This window comes from Salmo salar, chromosome 07 (genome assembly GCF_965601325.2).
Source record: "Salmo salar chromosome 07, fSalSal1, whole genome shotgun sequence".
NCBI lineage: Eukaryota > Metazoa > Chordata > Actinopteri > Salmoniformes > Salmonidae > Salmo > Salmo salar.
In genome coordinates, this window is record NC_138297.1 from 51,219,675 (window position 1) to 51,242,553 (window position 22,879).

The following is a 22,879-nucleotide window of genomic DNA, read 5'->3' on the forward strand; positions in this document are numbered from 1 at the left end:
AATGTTATAAATTGATTTGCATTTTAATGAGGGAAATAAGTATTTGACCCCCTCTCAATCAGAAAGATTTCTGGCTCCCAGGTGTCCTTTATACAGGTAACGAGCTGAGATTAGGAGCACACTCTTAAAGGGAGTGCTCCTAACCACAGCTTGTTACCTGTAAAAAAGACACCTGTCCACAGAAGCAATCAATCAATCAGATTCCAAACTCTCCACCATGGCCAAGACCAAAGACCTCTCCAAGTATGTCAGGGACAAGATTGTAGACCTACACAAGGCTAGAATGGGCTACAAGACTATCGCCAAGCAGCTTGGTGAGAAGGTGACAACATTTGGTGCGATTATTTGCAATTGGAAGAAACACAAAAGAACTGTCAATATCCCTCGGCCTGGGGCTCCATGCAAGATCTCACCTCGTGGAGTTGCAATGATCATGAGAATGGTGAGGAATCAGCCCAGAACTACACGGGAGGATCTTGTCAATGATCTCAAGGCAGCTGGGACCATAGTCACCAAGAAAACAATTGGTAACACACTACGCCGTGAAGGTCAAGAATACATATACATGCCCGTCTGAAGTTTGCCAATGAACATCTGAATGATTCAGAGGACAACTGGGTGAAAGTGTTGTGGTCAGATAAGACCAAAATGGAGCTCTTTGGCATCAACTCAACTCGCCGTGTTTGGAGGAGGATGAATGCTGCCTATGACCCCAACAACACCATCTCCTCCGTCAAACATGGAGGTGGAAACATTATGCTTTGGGGGTGTTTTTCTGCTAAGGGGACAGGGCAACTTCACTGCATCATTTGACGGGGCCATGTACTGTCAAATCTTGGGTGAGAACCTCCTTCCCTCAGCCAGGACATTGAAAATGGGTCGTGGATGGTTATTCCAGCATGACAATGACCCAAAACACACGGCCAAGGCAACAAAGGAGTGGCTTAAAAAGAAGCACATTAAGGTCCTGGAGTGGCCTAGCCCGTCTCCAGACCTTAATCCCATAGAAAATCTGTGGAGGGAGCTGAAGATTCGTGTTGCCAAACGTCAGCCTCGAAACCTTAATGACTTGGAGAAGATCTGCAAAGAGGAGTGGGACAAAATCCCTCCTGAGATGTGTGCAAACCTGGTGGCCAACTACAAGAAACATCTGACCTCTGTGATTGCCAACAAGGGTTTTGCCACCAAGTACAAACTCATGTTTTGCAGAGGGGTCAAATACGTATTTCCCTCATTAAAATGCAAATAATTTTATAACATTTTTTACATGCGTTTTTCTGGATTTTTTTGTTGTTATTCTGTCTCTCACTGTTCAAATAAACCTACCATTAAAATTATAGACTGATCATTTCTTTGTAAGTGGGCAAACGTACAAAATCAGCAGGGGATCAAATACTTTTCCCCCCCACTGTACTTCCAAAGTTGTGGCAAAATGGCTTAAAGACAACAAAGTCAAGGTATTGGAGTGGTCATCACAAACCCTGTCCTCAATCCCATAGAAAATTTGTGGGCAGAACTGATAAATCGTGTTGCAAGCTAGGAGGCCTACAATCCTGACTCAGTTACACCAGCTCTGTCAGGAGGAATGGGCCAAATTCAAGCTTGTGGAAGGCTACCCGAAACGTTTGACCCAAGTTAATCAATTTAAAGGCAATACTACCAAATACTAATTGAGTGTATGTAAACTTCTGACCCACTGGGAATGTGATGCAAGAAATAAAAGCTGAAATAAATCGTTCTCTCTACTATTATTCTGACATTTCACATTCTTAAAATAGTGTTGATCCTAACTGACCTAAGACAGGGAATTTTTACAAGGCTTAAATGTCAGGAAGTGTGAAACTGAGTTTAAATGTATTTGGCTAGGGTGTATGTAGTATCATAGGCCCACCATGTTGGCCTTATACTTATTAGCTAATGCTATTCTCCTTTTGTGTTGAGTAGTTTAGTGCATTGCCTTGTGAAGCAGCAGGTGTGAAAGGGCGTTGGCTTAACATGTTCTGACTGGATTGTGTATTGGAAGGGTAGGACTGGGAGAGACTCCTCTGGGGGACATGCGAGAGAGAGACAGAGAGAACGAGTGTGGGTGTGTGGAAGATGAGTGTTATTGAAGCCGTGTGCTGTTAAAACCTTGTGCTTGTGGGGATCTTCTACAAAGGGCAAATAGTTTAATTGGATCAAATAACTTCTGCTATCAGAGAGGTGATGGAATTTAATTATGCTCTCTTCTGCGCTTCACGGAGGATTTGAGGTTCTTAGACTTTGGTTTCAATTTCAAATTACTTATCGGCCCTGAACCAACAGCCACATTTTTTGCTCAACATCAAAGCACACATTTTAATACCAGGTTAATTTAAGCTAAGCAGTGGCGGCCGAAGTTGCTACATGGTTAAATAGCCTTTGTTTGATAATGTGATTTATCAGCTTATCTTCTCAGAGTGGGTGGTCTTGCCCTCTCAGGGCCTGGAGTTGATGACTAAAACAAGTTGATTTGAACCTGTAGTCTGTAATTCACGCTGATGATTCTCATTACCTCACTCAGTGTGGCCACCACTCTGTTCTCACTCAGTCTTAGGGGTGGCAGTGTGTCCCTTAGCCAGACTTGTTTTAACACAGTGGGCTGCCAGAGCTGGTAGCGGGGGTGGTGGTGTTAGGCCAGCCAGCTTGTCCCGGAAAGGAGGGTAAACTGGCATTAGAGCCCTGGTTCATACTTTATAGCTCAGTAGTGCTGTGAAGTGCTTTATCAGCCTCTGGCATTGGTTGGGGATTTGGCACGGCGGGCATGTTTTTTAATGCCCAGTGTACCAAATCCCTGTCTGTTTGTCTCCATGTGCAGTGGACGTCATCGTGTCTATGAACAGATGCCAATGAATCTCTACCCTTTTGCATGACTCTCTTCTCTTCCATAGTGCTTGTGGGTTTGCAGTGCATGCTGGGACTTGTGCAAAGCTTCATTGGACAACTGGGGTATTTTGGTATTACTCCATTCAAAGTGTACCTATGGTTTGTGGATTGTATTTAAACACTGTTTTTATGGGCTGAACTGAAGATGAGGTTTAGTAGCTCTAGAGATGTACATTAGGACTGAGGAAATCAGATGGCTGTTTCTCTCCAGTGTACTATACCCTTTAGGGGTCTGGCAGGAATGGGCTGGGTTGTCGTCCTGCAGGGAAAATAGTTCCTCTACAAAAGATAAGGACCATTAAACACTAATGCAGAACATAATCAAAACTTAATCAGTATGGAGCACAAACTGGTATGGAACACGATGGTGAGCCTACTTGTTGTGATTATTACAGCATTCTGTTAGACCCAATTGAGATTACATGAGAGAATCACACAGCCAAACCACAGGCAGAGGCTTCTCCCTCCAGCTCCCATCCACCTACATGTGATTCCACCCACAGCAGGCTACGTGGAAGAGAGAGCCTCTAGTGCTGCTATAGCACACTGTTCAGTCCGAAGTACTCAATCTAGAAACAAATAGTATGTTTATTAGAGAAAGAGTTCACAGACCGAAGAAGCCTCTCATCTGCTCTGATCCAGCCTCAGGAGAGTTGCATTACCCCAGCTTGTCCTGATTCAGGAAGCATGAAATACACAAAGAGAGAGGGCGATATCAATATTTCCCCTTCATATCTGGCCCTGAAATAAGTGGGATGTCTGTGGGTGTTTTGTGTGGGGTCTCGATCTCTCATAGCACTCTGGGCAATTTCCTTGCTTATAGAACACTGTTCAGGTCAGGTTTTGTCTGTCATTTTCATCAATCCCATACTTCCTAGTCTTCAACACCATTTTATTACATAGTTGGTTTGGATCTCCTGTCCTGAGGTTCTAACCAATAACAGGCCTAGAACCTCAATGCTTCTTAACCTGTCTGGGAACCTTGCGTCCCACCCTAGTCAACAGCCAGTGGAATCGCGTCGCGCGAAATACAAATACCTCATAAATGCTATAACTTCAATTTCTCAAACATATGACTATTTTACACCATTTTATAGATGCACCTCTCCTGTCCGATTTCAAAAAGGCTTTACAGCAAAAGCAAAACATTAGATTATGTTAGAGTACCCAGCCAAAAATAATCACACTGCCATTTTCAAAGCAACTAGCATGCATCACAAATACCCAAAACACAGCTAAATGCAGCACTAACCTTTGACAATCTTTATCAGATGACACTCCTAGGACATCATGTTACACAATACATGCATTTTTTGTTCGATAAAGTTCATATTTATATATGAACGGTGAATAAGCGCTACAATTTACAAAATTACTATTCGAAAACATTGTTAAAATGTTATATTTATAAGAATTATAGATTAACTTCTCTGGGCTAGGCGGGACGAATTCGTCCCACCTACGTAACAGCCACTTTAAGCCTGTGGCGCGATTTTCAAAACCTTAAAAATCCTATTACTTCAATTTCTCAAACATATGACTATTTTACAGCTATTTAAAGACAAGACTCTCGTTAATCTAACCACACTGTCCGATTTCAAAAAGGCTTTACAACGAAAGCAAAACATTAGATTATGTCAGCAGAGTACCAAGCCAGAAATAATCAGACACCCATTTTTCAAGCCAGCATATAATGTCACCAAAACCCAGAAGACAGCTAAATGCAGCACTCACCTTTGATGATCTTCATCAGATGACAACCCTAGGACATTATGTTATACAATACATGCATGTTTTGTTCAATCAAGTTCATATTTATATCAAAAACCAGCTTTTTACATTAGCATGTGACGTTCAGAACTAGCATACCCCCCGCAAACTTCCGGGGAATTCGCTAACATTTTACTAAATTACTCACGATAAACATTCACAAAAAGCATAACAATTATTTTAAGAATTATAGATACAGACCTCCTCTATGCACTCGATATGTCCGATTTTAAAATAGCTTTTTGGTGAAAGCACATTTTGCAATATTCTAAGTACATAGCCCAGGCATCACGGGCTTGCTATTTAGACACCCGGCAAGTTTAGCACTCACCATAATCATATTTACTATTATAAAAGTTTGATTACCTTTTGTTGTCTTCGTCAGAATGCACTCCCAGGACTGCTACTTCAATAACAAATGTTGGTTTGGTCCAAAATAATCCATCGTTATATCCGAATAGCGGCGTTTTGTTCGTGCGTTCCAGACACTATCCGAAATGGTAAAGAAGTGTCGCGCGCATGGCGCAATTCGTGACAATAAAATTCTAAATATTCCATTACCGTACTTCGAAGCATGTCAACCGCTGTTTAAAATCAATTTTTACGCCATTTTTCTCGTAGAAAAGCGATAATATTCCGACAGGGAATCTCCTTTTCGGCAAACAGAGGAAAAAATCACAAAGGCGGGGGCGGTCGGGTCACGCGCATAAGCCCAGAGTCCCTTGATCGGCCACTTGAGAAAGGCGATAATGTGTTTCAGCCTGGGGCTGGAATGACGACATTCTGTTTTTTCCCGGGCTCTGAGCGCCTATGGAAGACGTGGGAAGTGTCACGTTAGAGCAGAGATCCTTAGTAAAAGATAGAGATGGAAAAGAAGTTCAAGAAATGGTCAGACAGGCCACTTCCTGTAAAGGAATCTCTCAGGTTTTGACCTGCCATTTGAGTTCTGTTATACTCACAGACACCATTCAAACAGTTTTAGAAACTTTAGGGTGTTTTCTATCCATATGTAATAAGTATATGCATATTCTAGTTACTGGGTAGGAGTGGTAACCAGATTAAATCGGGTATGTTTTTTATCCAGCCGTGTCAATACTGCCCCCTAGCCCTAACAGGTTAACATCTCGTGAATGCAACAGGGTTGCCAGATTTAAAAATAACTTTACTGGGAAATCACACTTTGCAATAAACGAGGGGCTATGCTCAGAAAAATAGGCTAGGCGATACAGGTTAGCGCCATCTTGGAACCATCTAAAATCAAATATACTATTGTAAATATTCCCTTACCTTTGATTATCTTCACCAGAAGGCACTTCCAGGAATCCCAGGTCCACAACAAATGTAGTTTTGTTCGAAAAAGTTAATTTATGTCCCAATAGCTCCTTCTTGTTAGCGCGTTCCAAAGACTACTCATAATGTACGAGGCGCGCCGGACTTGTCGTCACAAATGTGCGAAAAATATATATTTACGTTCGTTCAAACATGTCAAACGTTGTATAACATAAATCTTTAGGGCCTTTTTCAATCAGAGCTTCAATAATATTCAAGGCGGACGATTGCATTGTCTTACTAAACGTTTCGGAACAAAAGGGTACCCATGTGCGCCCGCGACATAGTAGTAATGGCCCTCCCCCTATGACCAACTTTCCAGGCCTCTCGTTCAGTCAGTTTCTACCGGGGAAGACTCAAACCACTTTGTAAAGACTGTTGACATCTAGTGGAAGCCTTAGGAAGTGCTAAATGAATCCTAACTCACGGTGTGTTTCATAGGCAAAGTGTTGAAGGTGATTCCACAAATCAGATTTACACTTCCTGCATGGAATCTTCTCAGGTTTTGGCCTGCCAAATGAGTTCTGTTTATACTCACAGACACCGTTCAAACAGTTTTAGAAACTTTAGAGTGTTTTCTATCCAAATCTACTAATTATATGCATATTCTAGTTACTGGGCAGGAGTAGTAACCAGATTAAATCGGGTACATTTTTTATCCGGCCGTGCAAATACTGCCCCCTAGCCCCAACAGGTTTTAAGCCCCTGTCATCCCGTTGTCACCACAGCGTCAACCATAGCCCAGCGTTCTTGCACGGCGTCGACGCCGAAAATATTTGGCCGGTGGCCCCAAAAATTGAATCACTCAACCAGACTATTTTCATGTTTGGGAGCTGTTAGAAATCTGGTTTATTTGTTTAAAAGTCTGCTACTCATCCCTTGCTATGGCTGGGAGTGCAGAGAGCTCAAAGCAAAACCTTCAGAAACTTGATGAGCTTCCCACTGGCCACCACTGCTCAGACGATCCGCACTCGGTTCATTTACATTCCTCTGATCTTAGAACTCACTCTGGGGCCTCAGAGACTCATTACATTTTCCCCAGAACACAAGTTATCTGCAGACACACACACACACACTGGGCCCCAGTTTGGGATTCATTAAAGTCCATATTTTACCTTCTGTGTGTTTATACAATGGGCTTGAAAAGTTAACACCGTTATTACAGTATGTAAGTCACAAAGGAGTCTTTATGAGATTAAGCATTATACATATATGATATACCCCAAAGCCATACTACTTTATGAGTATCCCATTAACAATTGTTATACCTTTAGAGTTTTAATGCAGAGAGAGTATTTTAGACTTGTACATGGGCCCCGAGAGACTAGTCTCCGGGCCTTCTGCCCTCATTGGACCAACCCCAGCCTGAACCAATCAGAATGGGAGTGTGGTAGCTGTCCTCAGCACTTGTCCACTCGTCACTCTTCACCCACTGCCCTGCCTTGTGAATATGACCTGGCTTGGACACTGTGATTCTTGGATTTTGATCTATGTGTGGGTTAGTTGAACCACAATAAACATATGTGCAAGTGTACATAGTGCATGCTCTCGGTTTTGCGTCGTTAAATGGTAACAAATGGGTGCGGAATGTGTTGACGTTGTTAGGTTGTGCTGCCGCAAGGCCTGTGAGGAACCCGGGAGCCTGTGTTGCGCTGTGTGATTTATCCAGCCTTTACATGGGAGCTCTGCTCGGCTCGTTAGTTCCTCATTAGTTAATGCCCAGGAATTCAGGGAGCTTCTCTGTCTTGCTGAATAATAAACTCTTCAGCTGAGCTCTTTTTTTTTTTTTTGTAGAGAACATCTGTGTTTTTCCGAGCCTCCTGTTTCCAGCTTCCCTTTCGGTCCCCCTTTCAAGAACCCTTGGAGGAAATGAAAGTAGGAATGAGCTTTGAAGGGACTTGGCTGGGGGGGAATAAGAGGTGGGAGGGACGTCTTCAGTGTTCTCCTGTTTTTTATTTTTCTCCCAGAGGGCTGTCAATCAGATATAGTAGTCCCCCGGAGTTCCCACAGCCGTGCGGTAGGTAGTTAGGTTAATGTAGGTGTTCAGTCAGCCCTGTGTGTGTTTGGAGAGGCTGTTCTTGTGAGCTTAACACTGGACTTAACCTCAATCGGGGGGCTACCCATGCAAGGACCAGGGTCATACACATTTCTTTCTTTGGGCCATTTGGCTTTTATACACATTCCTTTTCAAATGCTTTGTTTGGGAGAAGTGCATTAACATAGTTCTCGAAATAGAAATGTCTAATAAACACTATAATGTAAATTGTGTCAACCGCAAAAGTGTTAGTCAAAGCCCAAGAGGAGGATGTCCATCAATTTGATGCCAAACCTCAACTTTGCACCATGCTCCTCAGTTTATGAATTGCCATGTAAACATGCAGCGTTAAACCCCTCCAAACGTCTCCCCCAAGGAAATGCCATATTTAGTGAGGTATCGCCTTTATGTAAACTGTGTACCGTACATCTGCACAAATGAGGATTTCTGTAAATAAATGGTGGTTGATGGAACATGGATTGGTTTTGATGGATTGATATTTTTCAAGAGTAGCAACCATTCATGGATCTGAGGGTGGCTGGCATTTTTCCCTCCATGTACTGAGCGGCTTAAAAACGCTGCCTCCTCATGTGTTTGACGAACAGATGATCCGGTGTACAACTGGGAGACGACGCGGTATACTCTGTGTGGCATTTCATTTTAGAACCTAGCCTAATTAAACATTTGCTCCATCTTTTGATTCCTTACAATTAAAGGGGGACGATACAAAAGCTAAGAAGGAAATGAGCATGAATGACAAAGCTAATAAGAAAAGAGGACAGTTTGTTTCCCAAGGCTCGGTAATCCCATTACTACATTTGATTCTTGGAGTCAGTCTTGGTGTGTTCTGTTTTTCTCTCATTGTGAGAAAAAGGAGCTCCATCTGAAATAATTGAATTGTGACCTACTCTGGATCAGTGCCCTGTGCTGGTTGCCAGAGCTATTTGTTTTGTTGCTATAAGACATTATCTCCTTAATTAGCTTGTTGTAATGCTGAAATTGCTTTTAAACAGGCCAATGCCCTTAATCAGATGGAGGAAAAATATCCTATGGTGGAAATCAAGTCTGCAGTGCCATACTTTTCTAGTGGCCCAAACTAAAAGAAGAGTCCAGCCTTGGAGCTGTTTGAACCAGGCTACACAGCAATACCCCACCACTCTAGCATTCCTGAGAGTGAAACCACATTGAAGGCAGTATGTGTGTGGTATTTGATTGAATGATGAATACTCCTTCAAACTCAACCTCCAATGTGAAGTGAAGGATGACGCGGGCAGTAGAAAGGGACAACATGTTCTCCCACTACTCAATGTCCTCAGTTCCCCCTCAATAACAGTGTGGTTTGTGCTATCACACTACTTTGAAATTGCCCTGTGTGCCAGACCAGACTATTTTGGTGTTCAACAACGCCACATCATTACAAGACCAAAAAATGTTAGCTAAAGCAGAAAATGAAACGGACGGGCCTAACAGAGTATGAGAGAGGTAGAAACTATGCATTTAACATCAGATTGTTCTGATTGATACATATACTTCTGCACTCTGTCCAGCTCCATGCTCCCTACATGTACTTGAGGTCACTGTGTTTCTAGGAGACCCGTTGGATGTGTGTGTTGTGTTGTTGGAGGTGTGTGTTGTGCTGTGGCTGTATCTGTGGATGACCTGTAAAGGTGTATAGTAGAGGAAGGCAGCTGCCTGGCAGGGGAGGATGGTTCAGTACTGCCATCAGGTGCCTTCAGGCTACTACTGCTCTGCTCTCTCCTATTGGCCCATCAGTAACCATAGAGACACAACACACTGGTCTGACTCACCGCTACTTTTCTTTTTATCTCATCTCCTTCTGTCACTTGATGAGCAGGCACCCTGATGCGTTACAGAAGAGCTGCACAGCCATCTTATTCGCATCTCCCTCTTGTATTTGTTTAACCTGAATCTAAAGAACCTTGTTTCCAAGCAAAGGTTGTGACAGTTATTGAGACCTCTCTTGGAAATTGACTCCACAACCTTGCGGTCAGAGAGGACTTGTTCCATTCTCATGCATTGTGTTTGTCCTGGCTCTGTGTTTTACAGGGTCGTAGTTGTGATTGTATTTGGTTTTACACATCCTTTCTCATGTTCTAGACAGAATATATTATTCTACCCCATGAAAGGACAAAGGAAGCTGGTATTGTACACAGCCCTTTAGGTTGTTTGGATTCATCCTGGCCATGAGAAGTGATGATATCTTCCAGTCTGACAACGTGATAGACATTTGTTGCTGCTACTGCTCTAGCTGGCTGCGGTGGACCGGCTTTACTGCAGCCCAGCGTCTCTCTGGCTCTTTTGATAGCTCTATGAAACCCCAATAGTCCCAGAGTTGAGAGACTGTATGAGAGTGAAGAAGCTGCTGCCAAGAAACCGAGCCAAAAAACCGCGAGGGCTCACACAAAAGGAGCGAGGGACTGAATGGCGCTTGGCTCTGACTGTCGTTGGGACGAAGAACCAATGGTTTTCTCTTCTTTAAGCGTCCCGAGGGGTCTTATTGGCTCGTACTGGCCCAGCCAAGACATCTCTTCATCTCTCTATTACCTCCTTTTGTTGGGGCAAACCACTACTGACACAATAACCCAGTGTTAAGTGCTGCTGTTGCTGATTCCCCTGCTGCTTGGATGAGCCCCCCTCTCTGTGCCAGGTTGCTAGGTAGCCTTAGATCCAAGCATTCAAAAGGCTGACACAGAATATTATGGGGTGTCAGCTATTGTGTAATGCCCCATTTCTGTACTGGTATTCTTAAAAACAGGTCAGACAGAGGTTGATGGGTTGTTCATGTGTACAGATACTAGGCATTCCAGAAATGAAGGCTGTGTGGAGAATGTAGGTCTGTCTGCCTCCTACAGGGTGTATGAGGCTAGAGGTCAGGTTGTAATGGGCTGCAGACACAGTAGGACTGGCTCAGGAGATAAGCAGACCATTAAAACTTGGGTTAGCCTCATACAGTGCATTCGGAAAGTAATCAGACCCCTTGACTTTTTCCAGACCCCTTATTCTAAACAATTTTCCTCATCAATCTACACACACAACCCCATAATGACGGAGTGAAAACAGGTTTTTAGAAATGTTTGCCCATTTATTACAAATGCAAAACAGAAATACCTTAATGGGAGAAACTCCCAAATACAGGTGTGCCAAGCTTGTAGCGTCATACCCAAGAAGACTCGAGGCTGTAAACGCTGCCAAAGGTGCTTCAACAAAGTACTGAGTAAAGGGTCTTAATTCTTTTACATTGAAGTTTTATATATATTTTTTTTAGAGATGTGGAATTCTTTTTTTATTTTTTTACCTGTTTTTGCTTTGTCATTATGGGGTATTGTGTGTAGATTGATGAGGGGGAAAAAACAAACAAAAAGTCAAGGGGTCGGAATACTTTCCAAATACACTGTATATCTGTCCCATCGTTCCCTCCCTTCACCGTGGTGACTGCCGAACAGCACTGCCCACCTCCCCTGACGCCCATACATCCCCCTAAGCGTGAGTCGGCAGCCAACGGAACGGCCACGCATGGTTGTCCATTGAGGATGGATGGAAGGAAGGGAGGGGACTCATTTGAGGCTGCCCTGCTTTCCCTTTTGTCTCCCGGCTACCTGCACTGCTTCCCCCTGCATGCTTCTGTAGGACTGTGTGCGTGTGGATGGTGTGGTGAATGACAGAACAATGGAGGGAGCTCGGCGGCCTGGCGCTGGATGAGAAACGGCCTCACACCACGGGGTTGTTCTACGTGTACCGGAGTGCCAGTCTAGGTCCAAAAGGCTCCTTGACAGCTTCTACCCCCAAGCCGTAAGACTGCTGAACAATTCATCAAATCGCCACCCGGACTATTTACATTGACACCCCCCCCCCCCCCCCCCCCCCGTTTTTACACTGCTGCTACTCGCTGTTTATTATCTGTGCATAGGCACTTTACCCCTACCTACATGTTTTTTTATTGATTTATTTTTATTTCACCTTTATTTAACCAGGTAGGCAAGTTGAGAACAAGTTCTCATTTACAATTGCGACCTGGCCAAGATAAAGCAAAGCAGTTCGACAACATACAAAAACACAGAGTTACACATGGAGTAAAACAACATACAATCAATGATACAGTAGAAAAAAAAACTAAGACTATATACAATGTGAGCAAATGAGGTGAGATAAGGGAGGTAAAGGCAAAAAAGGCCATGGTGGCAAAGTAAATAAAGTATAGCAAGTAAAACACTGGAATGGTAGATTTGTAATTTGAAGAAAGTTCAAAGTTAAAATATAAATAATATGGTGCAAAGGAGCAAAATAAATTAAATAAATAAATAAATACAGTAGGGGAAGGGGTAGTAGTTTGGGCTAAATTATAGATGGGCTATGTACAGGTGCAGTGATCTGGGAGCTGCTCTGATAGCTGGTGCTTAAAGCTAGTGAGGGAGATAAGTGTTTCCAGTTTCAGAGATTTTTGTAGTTCGTTCCAGTCATTGGCAGCAGAGAACTGGAAGGAGAGACGACCAAAGGAGGAGTTGGCTTTAGGGGTGACTAACCTGTATCCCCGCATATTGACTCGGTACCGGTAACCCCTGTATATAGCTTCCATTATTTTTATTTAATAGTTTTTTACTTTAGTTTATTTAGTAAATATTTTCTTAACTCTATTTCTTGAACTGTACTGTTGGTTAAGGGCTTGTTTAGTAAGCATCTCATGGTAAGGTCTACACCACGTGTATTCGGCGCATGTGACAAATAAAATGTGATTTGATTGTTTGAAGACTGTGACCCTCGTGGGGGGGGTGGGTCCAGGGGTTAGAACCGCCCCATGCTAAAAGCGGGGTGTGTGTGTGTGTGTGTGTGTGTGTGTGTGTGTGTGTGTGTGTGTGTGTGTGTGTGTGTGTGTGTGTAAGTATTCGTGCCAGTGCTGAGGCCGGAAACAACATTAGGAAGTTACGCCTCGATCAGACAGACCGCGTCATTGCATCAATGCGGCGTAATAAATTCTGCAGTCAATTTTTTTCAATGTTATCCAACATTTTGTTCTGGATGTGTGTGCAACAACATTTCAACATTCACCTTTTGCTGCTATTTCTGTCAAGTCTACGGATACAATTTGATTAGTATGTTGGATTTATCCATTGGATATGAATCTACTTCTGGTGTATCCAAACGCAATGCTGCTGTCAGTCTGATTGAGGCGTTAGACAAAACACAGGACCAGCTTCCCCATATACCACCACCGTACACCCTGTTATTTCTTCTGGTTTACAGGGATTCCTTATGATGGTCCTGGTCCTGGATCCAGAGCTGTGGGTCTAAGTACTCTGGCAGGTCCCAGCCACCATCAGCCTGGTCTCACTGTTTCACACTGGTTTGAGTTACTGTACATTACAGGCCCCTTAGCTTGTGGATAGAAGAGCCAGATGTTAAATGTATCCCATCTACATTTGCTTTCAGACAGTTTCAAGGCCCTCACGCCAACTCTGGAAACGTGATGGTATTGTTGTTGTTGTCATGCCAACAGGAAGACTATCAACCGTGTCATACTAGAAGAGTTGGACGTAACTGTTTACATAACTGTTGGTATCATTTGAAAACCACACTGCCTTTGAATAGCGGCAGCAGGTAGCCTAGCGGTTAAGAGCGTTGGGCCAGTAACCGAAGGGCTTGGTTCAAATCCCAGAGCCGGCAAGTTGGAAAAATCTGCCCTTCTGCCCTTGAGCAAGGCAGTTAACCCCCAACAACTGCTCCACAGGCACCAATGATTGGAACATGGATTTAAGGCAGCCCCCCCGTACCTCTCTGATTCAGAGGGGTTGGGTTAAATGCAGAAGACACATTTCGGTTGAATGCATTCAGTTGGTGTGAGGGCCTTGAAACAGTCTGCAGGCAACTGAAGATGCATTTAACATCTGGCAAATGACTAGTTACCCCCTTTCTCTTTCCCTATACCTGTGGACAGGCATGTCTGAACCTCGAGTCATGCAGAGGTTTCCTGTCATCATGGTAGCACAATGAGTCTACCTGCACCAACCAGCTGCTCTAGGGTAGCCAGAGCAGTGGACCGGACCGAGTGTGTTTGCAGTCGAGTGTGTTTGCAGTCGAGTGTGTTTGCAGTCGAGTGTGTTTGCAGTCGAGTGTGTTTGCAGTCGAGTGTGTTTGCAGTCGAGTGTGTTTGCAGTCGAGTGTGTTTGCAGTCGAATGTGTTTGCAGTCGAATGTGTTTGCAGTCGAATGTGCGTGTGGCACTCCTCCCTGGTCAAACACTAGAGAAAACAAACAGTAGACTTGCCAATGGGGGTTTAACTACAAGTTGCATACTCTTCTGTCAGACCCAGGTAAGCAGAGTTTATGCAGGAAGCTAGAGTCAACAGAGATAAAGACCACCTGGCCAACAGGTTAGTTTGGTCTGCACAGTATACAGTCCTGCTGGGATGCTTCTATAAGAGGATTTGATGTATTAAACACTGCTCTCATTGGATGCTGATGAGCCCAAATGTGCTGAATGGACTCCAACATAGAACTATTGCGCTGAAATCGTTTGTCTTGAATATTCATGTTTTATTTCATGAATGGATGTCCTGGTATGAAAGATGTACGTTATGGTCCAAAATCATAACAGCTTGAACGGGCTATACATGTGTCTTCACGTCAAGCTGCCTTTTTACACAGTTGTCATCCCTCCACTGTTCTGGAGGGATGACAACGGTGGGGAGAGTGGATCTGTTGGCCATCACAGTTACAAGGTGAGTCTGTAATCTTTTTTAAAATGCTTGGCCGTCTAAAGACAAGATCATACTGGCTCTGTTTTCTCCAAGACAGTCTCATGTGTTCAGTAGCCTATTTCCTCTGTTGCATAAATTCAACCAAACATCCAGCTGCTAATTATTCATTAGGAATGAAGAGGCAACCATATAATTAAGCAATTCTCCATACGACTGGAAAATTGCTACATCGTAACATAAGATCAGCGAATGACATGCATTCATAATATTTTACATGATTTTTCAGAGCTTGTTATGTGGCATCATCTTCTTACCAAGGTTGTTTTCTCCGTTTGAGTCATTTTAAATAATGCTCACCTGAACCCATCATATTTTCTGTCTGTCACTGTCTCTGACTGAATGGCTGTCACTGTCTCTGACTGAATGGCTGTCACTGTCTCTGACTGAATGGCTGTCACTGTCTCTGACTGAATGGCTGTCACTGTCTCTGACTGAATGGCTGTCACTGTCTCTGACTGAATGGCTGTCACTGTCTCTGACTGAATGGCTGTCACTGTCTCTGACTGAATGGCTGTCACTATCTCTGACTGAAAGACTGAATGGCTGTCACTGTCTCTGACTGAATGTCTGTCTGTCTGACTGCACGCCACATTTAAGGCTGGGAATAAAACACGAGGCAGAGAACTCTCCTAGTAGCAGGATGCCTATGAAAATCAATGATCATTTTGCACCAGGAATGCGTAATGCAATACATGTAATTAAGTATGTTGTCACCTATTTGTATCCATTAAAAAGCCTTTGATATTTTCATGGCGGTTGAGCAACTCACTAAACTTTCATTCATTGTTCTTATGACCGGTCTGTCAGCTCGCAGATGAAACCGGGGAGAGGTCATGACCACACATCCTCTGAGGTCAGGGGCACTGCTTTAGGAAGGATGAGCCCTGTCAGGAGACTGATTGGTGGTCCTTTGTAGCTCAGTTGGTAGAGCATGGCACTTGTAACGCCAGGGTCGTGGGTTCGATTCCCATATGTAAAATGTTATGCACGCATGACTGTAAGTCGCTTTGGATAAAAGCGTCTGCCAAATGGCATATATATTCAAGGTTTACTAAGGTCTGCCTCAGGCCTCTCCTGGGGGCCACGTAGACTGATGGACAACCAAACAGCATAGTACATTGTTATCCATTAGCTACACGTGGCAGTTACTGCTCCATTTCATTGATTCTCTTTCTCACAGTCGATACAAAATCGTAATGCTCTCCGAAACAAGACAACCCCATTCTGTGATACAACATTAGGAATGGGGTTAGTATAGAGTGCTGGGTGGTATTGCAGTGTAAGCTACCATTTTAGGAGTTTAGGCCCTGAGTCTGTTTTAATCCTTCTCTGCCCTCTCTCAAACTCTTCCCCAAAGCCTCATAGCATGCCCAGCAGTTCAATTCCTGGCTCTTCGTCCAAACCACAGAGGTTATAGAGCATAGAATGAGGCTGGCAAAACAAGAGCACAGTGAGAGGCACAGTGCATTGTTGTTGCATGGTCTATTCCCACAGATGGATTAAAGCTGGGGCCAGAGGTCAGACAGTAGACCTCTGCTTGGCCTCCTGGCTGCCCAGGTCTAACTACAACAGAGAGGGAAACTGATGCTGCCACTGTCTCATGATTGACGACCACGGAGGAAATATAGTGTGTTTCCTTGTAGTTGTGGCCTATGTTTTGTAATGGCATATTTTTACTGTCACCCCACAGGGAGATTCTGTCCCTGTGAGGTCTGGTGAAGTATTAACCATGCTTGTTAAAACATTATTGCTGAAAAGTTTTATAAAAAGGGGGAAATGTGGACTTCTGCTTTAGACCCAGTTTAATGGTCCTTTCCCAGTCCAGGCTTGTGCTTGATAAACATTGATTTAAAAAAGATATATACATAAAGAAGTTGTACTCACAGCCAAGACAAGCTGCATTTTATGAGAATGTCTTATACACAGTTTGACTTCAAGGCCCAAACCAACCCCTGCAAGGGAAAAACAAGTTTATTTGGAATTTCAACCCAGAAGTTAAATGGAAAAACAACATATTTTGGGAACAAAACCAGTCTGGGATTAACATGGGTGATTAAATCCCGCTTTCTGGGTTTGGGGAGAGAGTTGGCACTGACTTAAACCATCCCTGAGCCTCTGAGGTTGGCCCCATAGCTGACCAGCATCTCCATCTGTCTGACAGCCCACTGAGCAGTTTGCAGCCTCTTCATCGCTCTCATGTGTGTGTGTGTGTGTGTGTGTGTGTGTGTACGCGTGTGTGCGCCATCACAGCTTGCCTAAATCCTGGCACTGAACACCACTCCTTTGGACTCTTTCTGCCGCCAAAAGGCATTGTGGGTATTGCACTTTGTTCTCTTTACTCAGTGAATCAACCATAGTTTAATTCAGCGTTCACCTAATCTGCCTCCATGATATTATTATTCCACGTAGGACCATGTCATGTTGTTACGATAACCAGACAGTCATATTTTATCCCCCCGACTCTCACCGTGGATGTTTTTTTCTCCCTAAGATCTCTGACAGACCTGAGTTCCTCCAGTCCCTCCAGAGAGCTCTGTGTTGTATTTGTGAGCCAGGTCCTACCTGAGGCTGAACGAACAACGCTGATGATTAATGGACAGTGGGCAGTGTGTGAATCACCTCAGTGCCGTTGTTCCTCTCCTTTCCTCACTGCTCCTCTCCGCTCCATCTCTAACACATCATCCAAATGAACTCGGTCAGTTCCAGGGCATGCGGCAGGTAATTAATGCACACAAGTCATTAAACACGGTCGCACAATACCGGCGTAGCAGCAGCCTCCAGTGGGAAGACAAGACCAGCGGACGGAGGTGCCCTTTGCTTGTTTATTAATACATTTGAGGAGTAAACGGACAGAGCGCTGGCACGTTAACAAGTCAGTGCTGGCGGTCAGCTTCGATTTTTCAAATGGGTCTTCTGGGGAGGGAGGGAGGGAGGGAGGGAGAGATGATATTATGAGTGTTAGTGTTAAGGAAGGGGATATTAGGTATGACCACACTGAGGAGAGAGAGAGAGAAGATATGTGTTTAGGAAGGGGATATTAGGTATGACCACACTGAGGAGAGAGAGAAGATGTGAGTGTTTAGGAAGGGGATATTAAGTATGACCACACTGAGGAGAGAGAGAAGATGTTAGTGTTTAGGAAGGGGATATTAAGTATGACCACACTGAGGAGAGAGAGAAGATGTTAGTGTTTAGGAAGGGGATATTAAGTATGACCACACTGAGGAGAGAGAGAAGATGTTAGTGTTTAGGAAGGGGATGTTAAGTATGACCACACTGAGGAGAGAGAGAAGATATGAGTGTTTAGGAAGGGGATGTTAGGTATGACCACACTGAGGAGAGAGAGAAGATGTTAGTGTTTAGGAAGGGGATATTAAGTATGACCACACTGAGGAGAGAGAGAGAAGATATGAGTGTTTAGGAAGGGGATGTTAAGTATGACCACACTGAGGAGAGAGAGAAGATGTTAGTGTTTAGGAAGGGGATATTAAGTATGACCACACTGAGGAGAGAGAGAAGATATTGTTAGTGTCTAGGAAGGGGATATTAAGTATGACCACACTGAGGAGAGAGAGAAGATGTTAGTGTTTAGGAAGGGGATATTAAGTATGACCACACTGAGGAGAGAGAGAAGATATTGTTAGTGTTTAGGAAGGGGATATTAAGTATGACCACACTGAGGAGAGAGAGAGAAGATATGAGTGTTTAGGAAAGGGGATGTTAAGTATGACCACACTGAGGAGAGAGAGAAGATGTTAGTGTTTAGGAAGGGGATATTAAGTATGACCACACTGAGGAGAGAGAGAAGATATTGTTAGTGTCTAGGAAGGGGATATTAAGTATGACCACACTGAGGAGAGAGAGAAGATGTTAGTGTTTAGGAAGGGGATATTAAGTATGACCACACTGAGGAGAGAGAGAAGATATTGTTAGTGTTTAGGAAGGGGATATTAAGTATGACCACACTGAGGAGAGAGAGAGAAGATATGAGTGTTTAGGAAAGGGGATATTAAGTATGACCACACTGAGGAGAGAGAGAGAAGATATGAGTGTTTAGGAAGGGGATATTAAGTATGACCACACTGAGGAGAGAGAGAAGATGTTAGTGTTTAGGAAGGGGATATTAAGTATGAGTGAGAGTGAGTGAGAGAATGTTATGAGTGCTCTGCCTATATGAGCTGTCTGCAGCTATATTTCTGTCAAGGAGTAGCTGTTGGAAATTGTTCTTGAGGATAAAAATAAAAAAATCTTATAACAAGGTGAGGATGCTGTAAACTGTTCAGATTCTTCACCTCCATTTACATAAGCAGTGTTATTTGAGACACAGAAATGTCCATTCAGGGAGGTATAGACACCAAAAGTCAGACATTTAGCAAATTCCTCCTGCCATGGCTACAGCATTAGAATGATAGATTGCAGATCACTTTACCCCAAAAAGACCACAGTTCCACCCAGCACACACATTCCTAATAGACCGCCACAGTCGGGTCCAGATGTAGCTTCTTAACTGGACTTGTCTTCCCATGAACACCGGTGTTATGGCGTTTGGAGACCTCAATAACATGTTGAGTAAACGCTCTTCAGAGGCCTCGCGCTTTACGCCTGCCGAGATTCCACACATTATAAACAGGAAGAGGAAGGAATGTTGGGACTCGGCTGCTTCTTTTCAGAACTCACTCCTCCACTTCCCCTCTCCCCTCTGGTGTGTGTCATCATCACCACTTTATCTGAGCCCCTCCACGGGAGGAAATGTACTCACTGTTTCCCAGGGCAACCACTAGTGCCCACTTCCTGCTTTCAGTAGGTGATACTTGTCCCTAGTTGTGGTGTGTATATGTTCTAAGTGTGTTTATCTGTATTTTAAATATAGCTGTCTGTTGGATAATTTGTTACACCATGATACTGTATACCCATTGTTAATAGTTAGTTACTGTACATTAGTCATATACAGTATACTATTATTTGTATGTCTCTGCCTCCAGTATGAAGTTTTGCGAGCCATTGCTAGCTAGCATTAGCACAATGCCTGGAAGTCTATGGTATCTACTAGCATGCTAAGGACAGTATCCTATAATACTTCACTATAGGACTTGGTAATGTGAAAGGGAATGCTGGACCAAGGTTATATATCCATGGTTCTGTTGACATAAACCTATTTGACCCTGTGGACTCGAGTACAGAGACAAAATATGGCTTAACATAGTCTCCTCACTGGCTGAAATCAGAAACAAAAACATCCCTTTAAATGGATGAGCCTAGATCTCCCATGGTTTTATCTGGAATAAGACAAATGCATGGAAATGATTTGAAGTAATAGTGGGTAAAACAGCCAGCACCGTGATCCAAAATAAATGTTCGTAACCCAGTTTCAGATATAAAGTCCCTCTGTTTGGGAAACTGTTGCATAGCAACGTTTTTAGTCCTGAATCACTGTGTCGATGTAGACGGACTTCTGTTAGACTGTGTAATGTCCCTCGTTATTCCATATGTGGCTGTTATTAGTATCTATGTTTCTGAACCCTGGGGTCTACAGCTGTGTATTGCTGTAGGCAGTTGAGGGAGCAGGGAAACGTTTTGGCGAATCAAACAGCACAGAGCATCCCTGTGCCCTTTGCAGGGGTCAGACTGCTAAAGGCAGGCAGTGTGTGTTTACTGAGGAAGTTTACACGGACACAGGCAGCATGCTCCTGAAAGTCTGTGTCGTGTGTGTGTGTGTGTGTGTGTGTGTGTGTGTGTGTGTGTGTGTGTGTGTGTGTGTGTGTCAATATGTCATAGGCCAGACGAGAACAACTAGCGTCCACCTCTGGCTGAGTTAGAGGAGAAAGGAGTTGGCATTTCCCCAGGTGTGCTGATAAATGTTTTGGCAGGAAGGTCTTTGCAAATGACTACGTTCCTTTTTAGACTTTTTTAAGGCTATTTTTACCATTCAAGGGCCTGTTCGTTCGGTAAGCACTTTTTTCTTCGTTGCACAGCGTGGCAATAGGAAAGACTGTTTTTTGTTCTGTACGAGTGGGAGGTTGGCTCCTGTTTCTGTCAATACAGATGATACAACTGTCAAGTTCAAACTGCATTTTCTCAATGTATCTTCATTTATTTTGATGCACTACTTAACTTAATCGCATATTTCATGACTAAGTCGCCTAAATAGGAAGTCAAGATGATATATTATAAACCATTTAAGATGAAGCTGAGAGCAGAGATGCCTCAGTAAAGTTGGAAGCCTTCTCAGAAAGATGTGAACAATTTATTGCTGTGCCCTGGCTGACCCCTACATCACATGGTGTTGTTGACTCCCAGTGTTTTCGGGGACATTCCACTTGTCAGAAAGCCCTCTCTGACTACACATCCACAACAGCAGTGTAAGGACCCCTTGCCGGCCGTCTTCCTGTTGCCTGCGTGTCCCAGTGAATGTGGCCTAGGCTGTGTCAGAGCTGTCCAGGGGCTGTGAAAGAAATCATGTCTTAAGAGGATTAAGGGGACCTGGGCCACATCTCTCCGGAGGTTACCACGGTTACAGTGAGAATGACCCCGGCTGTCACCGCACGTCAACAGTGGTGTCTCACTCCCCGTGCCTCTCTATTTCTCTGTATCTCTATCGCTGTATCTCTATCGCTGTATCTCTATCGCTGTATCTCTATCGCTGTATCTCTATCGCTGTATCTCTATCGCTGTATCTCTCTCTCTCTCTTACGATAGATGTCGTTACTTAGTGTATAGCATAGTTTATTTTTATTTGCACCTAAAAACCATTCAATAAGTTGACCCCTCTATTCACACCTTAATTATTCAATAAAGGTGTGTTCATCTCTCTGTCTCTCTGTCTCTCAGAGCCTGGATGAGCTGGATGATGACGACGGAGGGGATAAGGCGAAGGAGGAGGAGCAGCAGCTGACACAGCTCAACACGGAACAGAACGAAGCCATGACCTCTGACCCTGGGGCTGCCACCCACTTACTACAGGTGAGGACAAGGTCACATGTCACCCAACCTCACTGACCTTTACCCCTTAGTGTAATACCTAGGGCCTGGAGTTTAGCCTGACCATGTAACTGGACCAGGAAACACTCTGGACTGAAGTCATATCAACCAATAAGGCTTTTGGCTCCCCAAGTTATTGTACACACTTATATGGTTATTTAATCACTGAATCAAAATGGATCCATATACTGGAGAACACTGAATGGTGCCATTTATGAATTATGGCTACTACTATTAAATAATCGTATTTTGAGCTAAGACCATACTTTAATAAACAATTAAATAATGGGCAAAAGAATACCAGTATAGTTTTTAGAATGATTTGCCATTCAATGCGAACATAGTTTGGAAATGTGAAGTACAATACTTTGTCCATTAGTTAGTGATCAATAAAAAGGTGTGTTCTGCTCCGTTCTCAACCACCACCAAACAGCAGACATCACACATACAGTTGAGACGACCACAGGTTCAAGCTGCATGTATCGCCCCTTGATGGAGAGCATGTTGTGGGGTTAAGGGCCTAACATAAGGGAATGTTTTGAGGATATGAACCCAGCAGCCCTCCAGTTGTCAGATCAATTCTGCCATTTTTTCTTTTCTCAACACCCGACCCAGGATTAGAACCAGCCACCTTTCGGTCACAGGCCCAACTCCTTAGCCACTGGACTACCTGCTTGACTGGTTCCAGATAAGAAGAAAAAATGAACATGAGTTAATCTCCAGAAATAAGCATGAGTTAACCTGACAAAATGCTATGCAGACATAGAATTATTATGATGTAGAAGAACAACTTGCATGTCGTTGTCCGCAGCAGCCGAAAGAGAGAGCCTCTGATAGATCTGGGTTACTGCCAGACAGAGCAAAACATAGATTGTGTGTTAAAAGTCATGCAAGGATTAACTAGGCTATTGAATCACCAATACTTATTATTCATCATTTATTATAAATAATTTATACATACCTCTTCTCATTCAGAAACAGTCTTCTAATGGTTTTAATGAACATAGTCCCCTCAATTGACTCTGAAATGAAAGAGAGAATTAGCTAATTACCAATGTCAGACTGAGTCTGTAGCTCTATTTGGCATATCC

At 43.6% G+C, this 22,879-nt stretch overlaps 1 protein-coding gene across 2 annotated transcripts in view; it reads left to right on the forward strand.

Moving 5' to 3' along the window:
* The window catches only part of LOC106609416 (PRKC apoptosis WT1 regulator protein), a 92,179-nt gene that overhangs the window by 40,328 nt on the left and 28,972 nt on the right, over nt 1-22,879 (forward strand). For both annotated transcript variants that reach the window (XM_014208216.3, XM_014208218.3), the window contains exon 3: nt 21,639-21,770. In XM_014208216.3, coding sequence (XP_014063691.1) covers nt 21,639-21,770 — 132 coding nt within the window. The remainder of the gene's footprint in view (nt 1-21,638; nt 21,771-22,879) is intronic.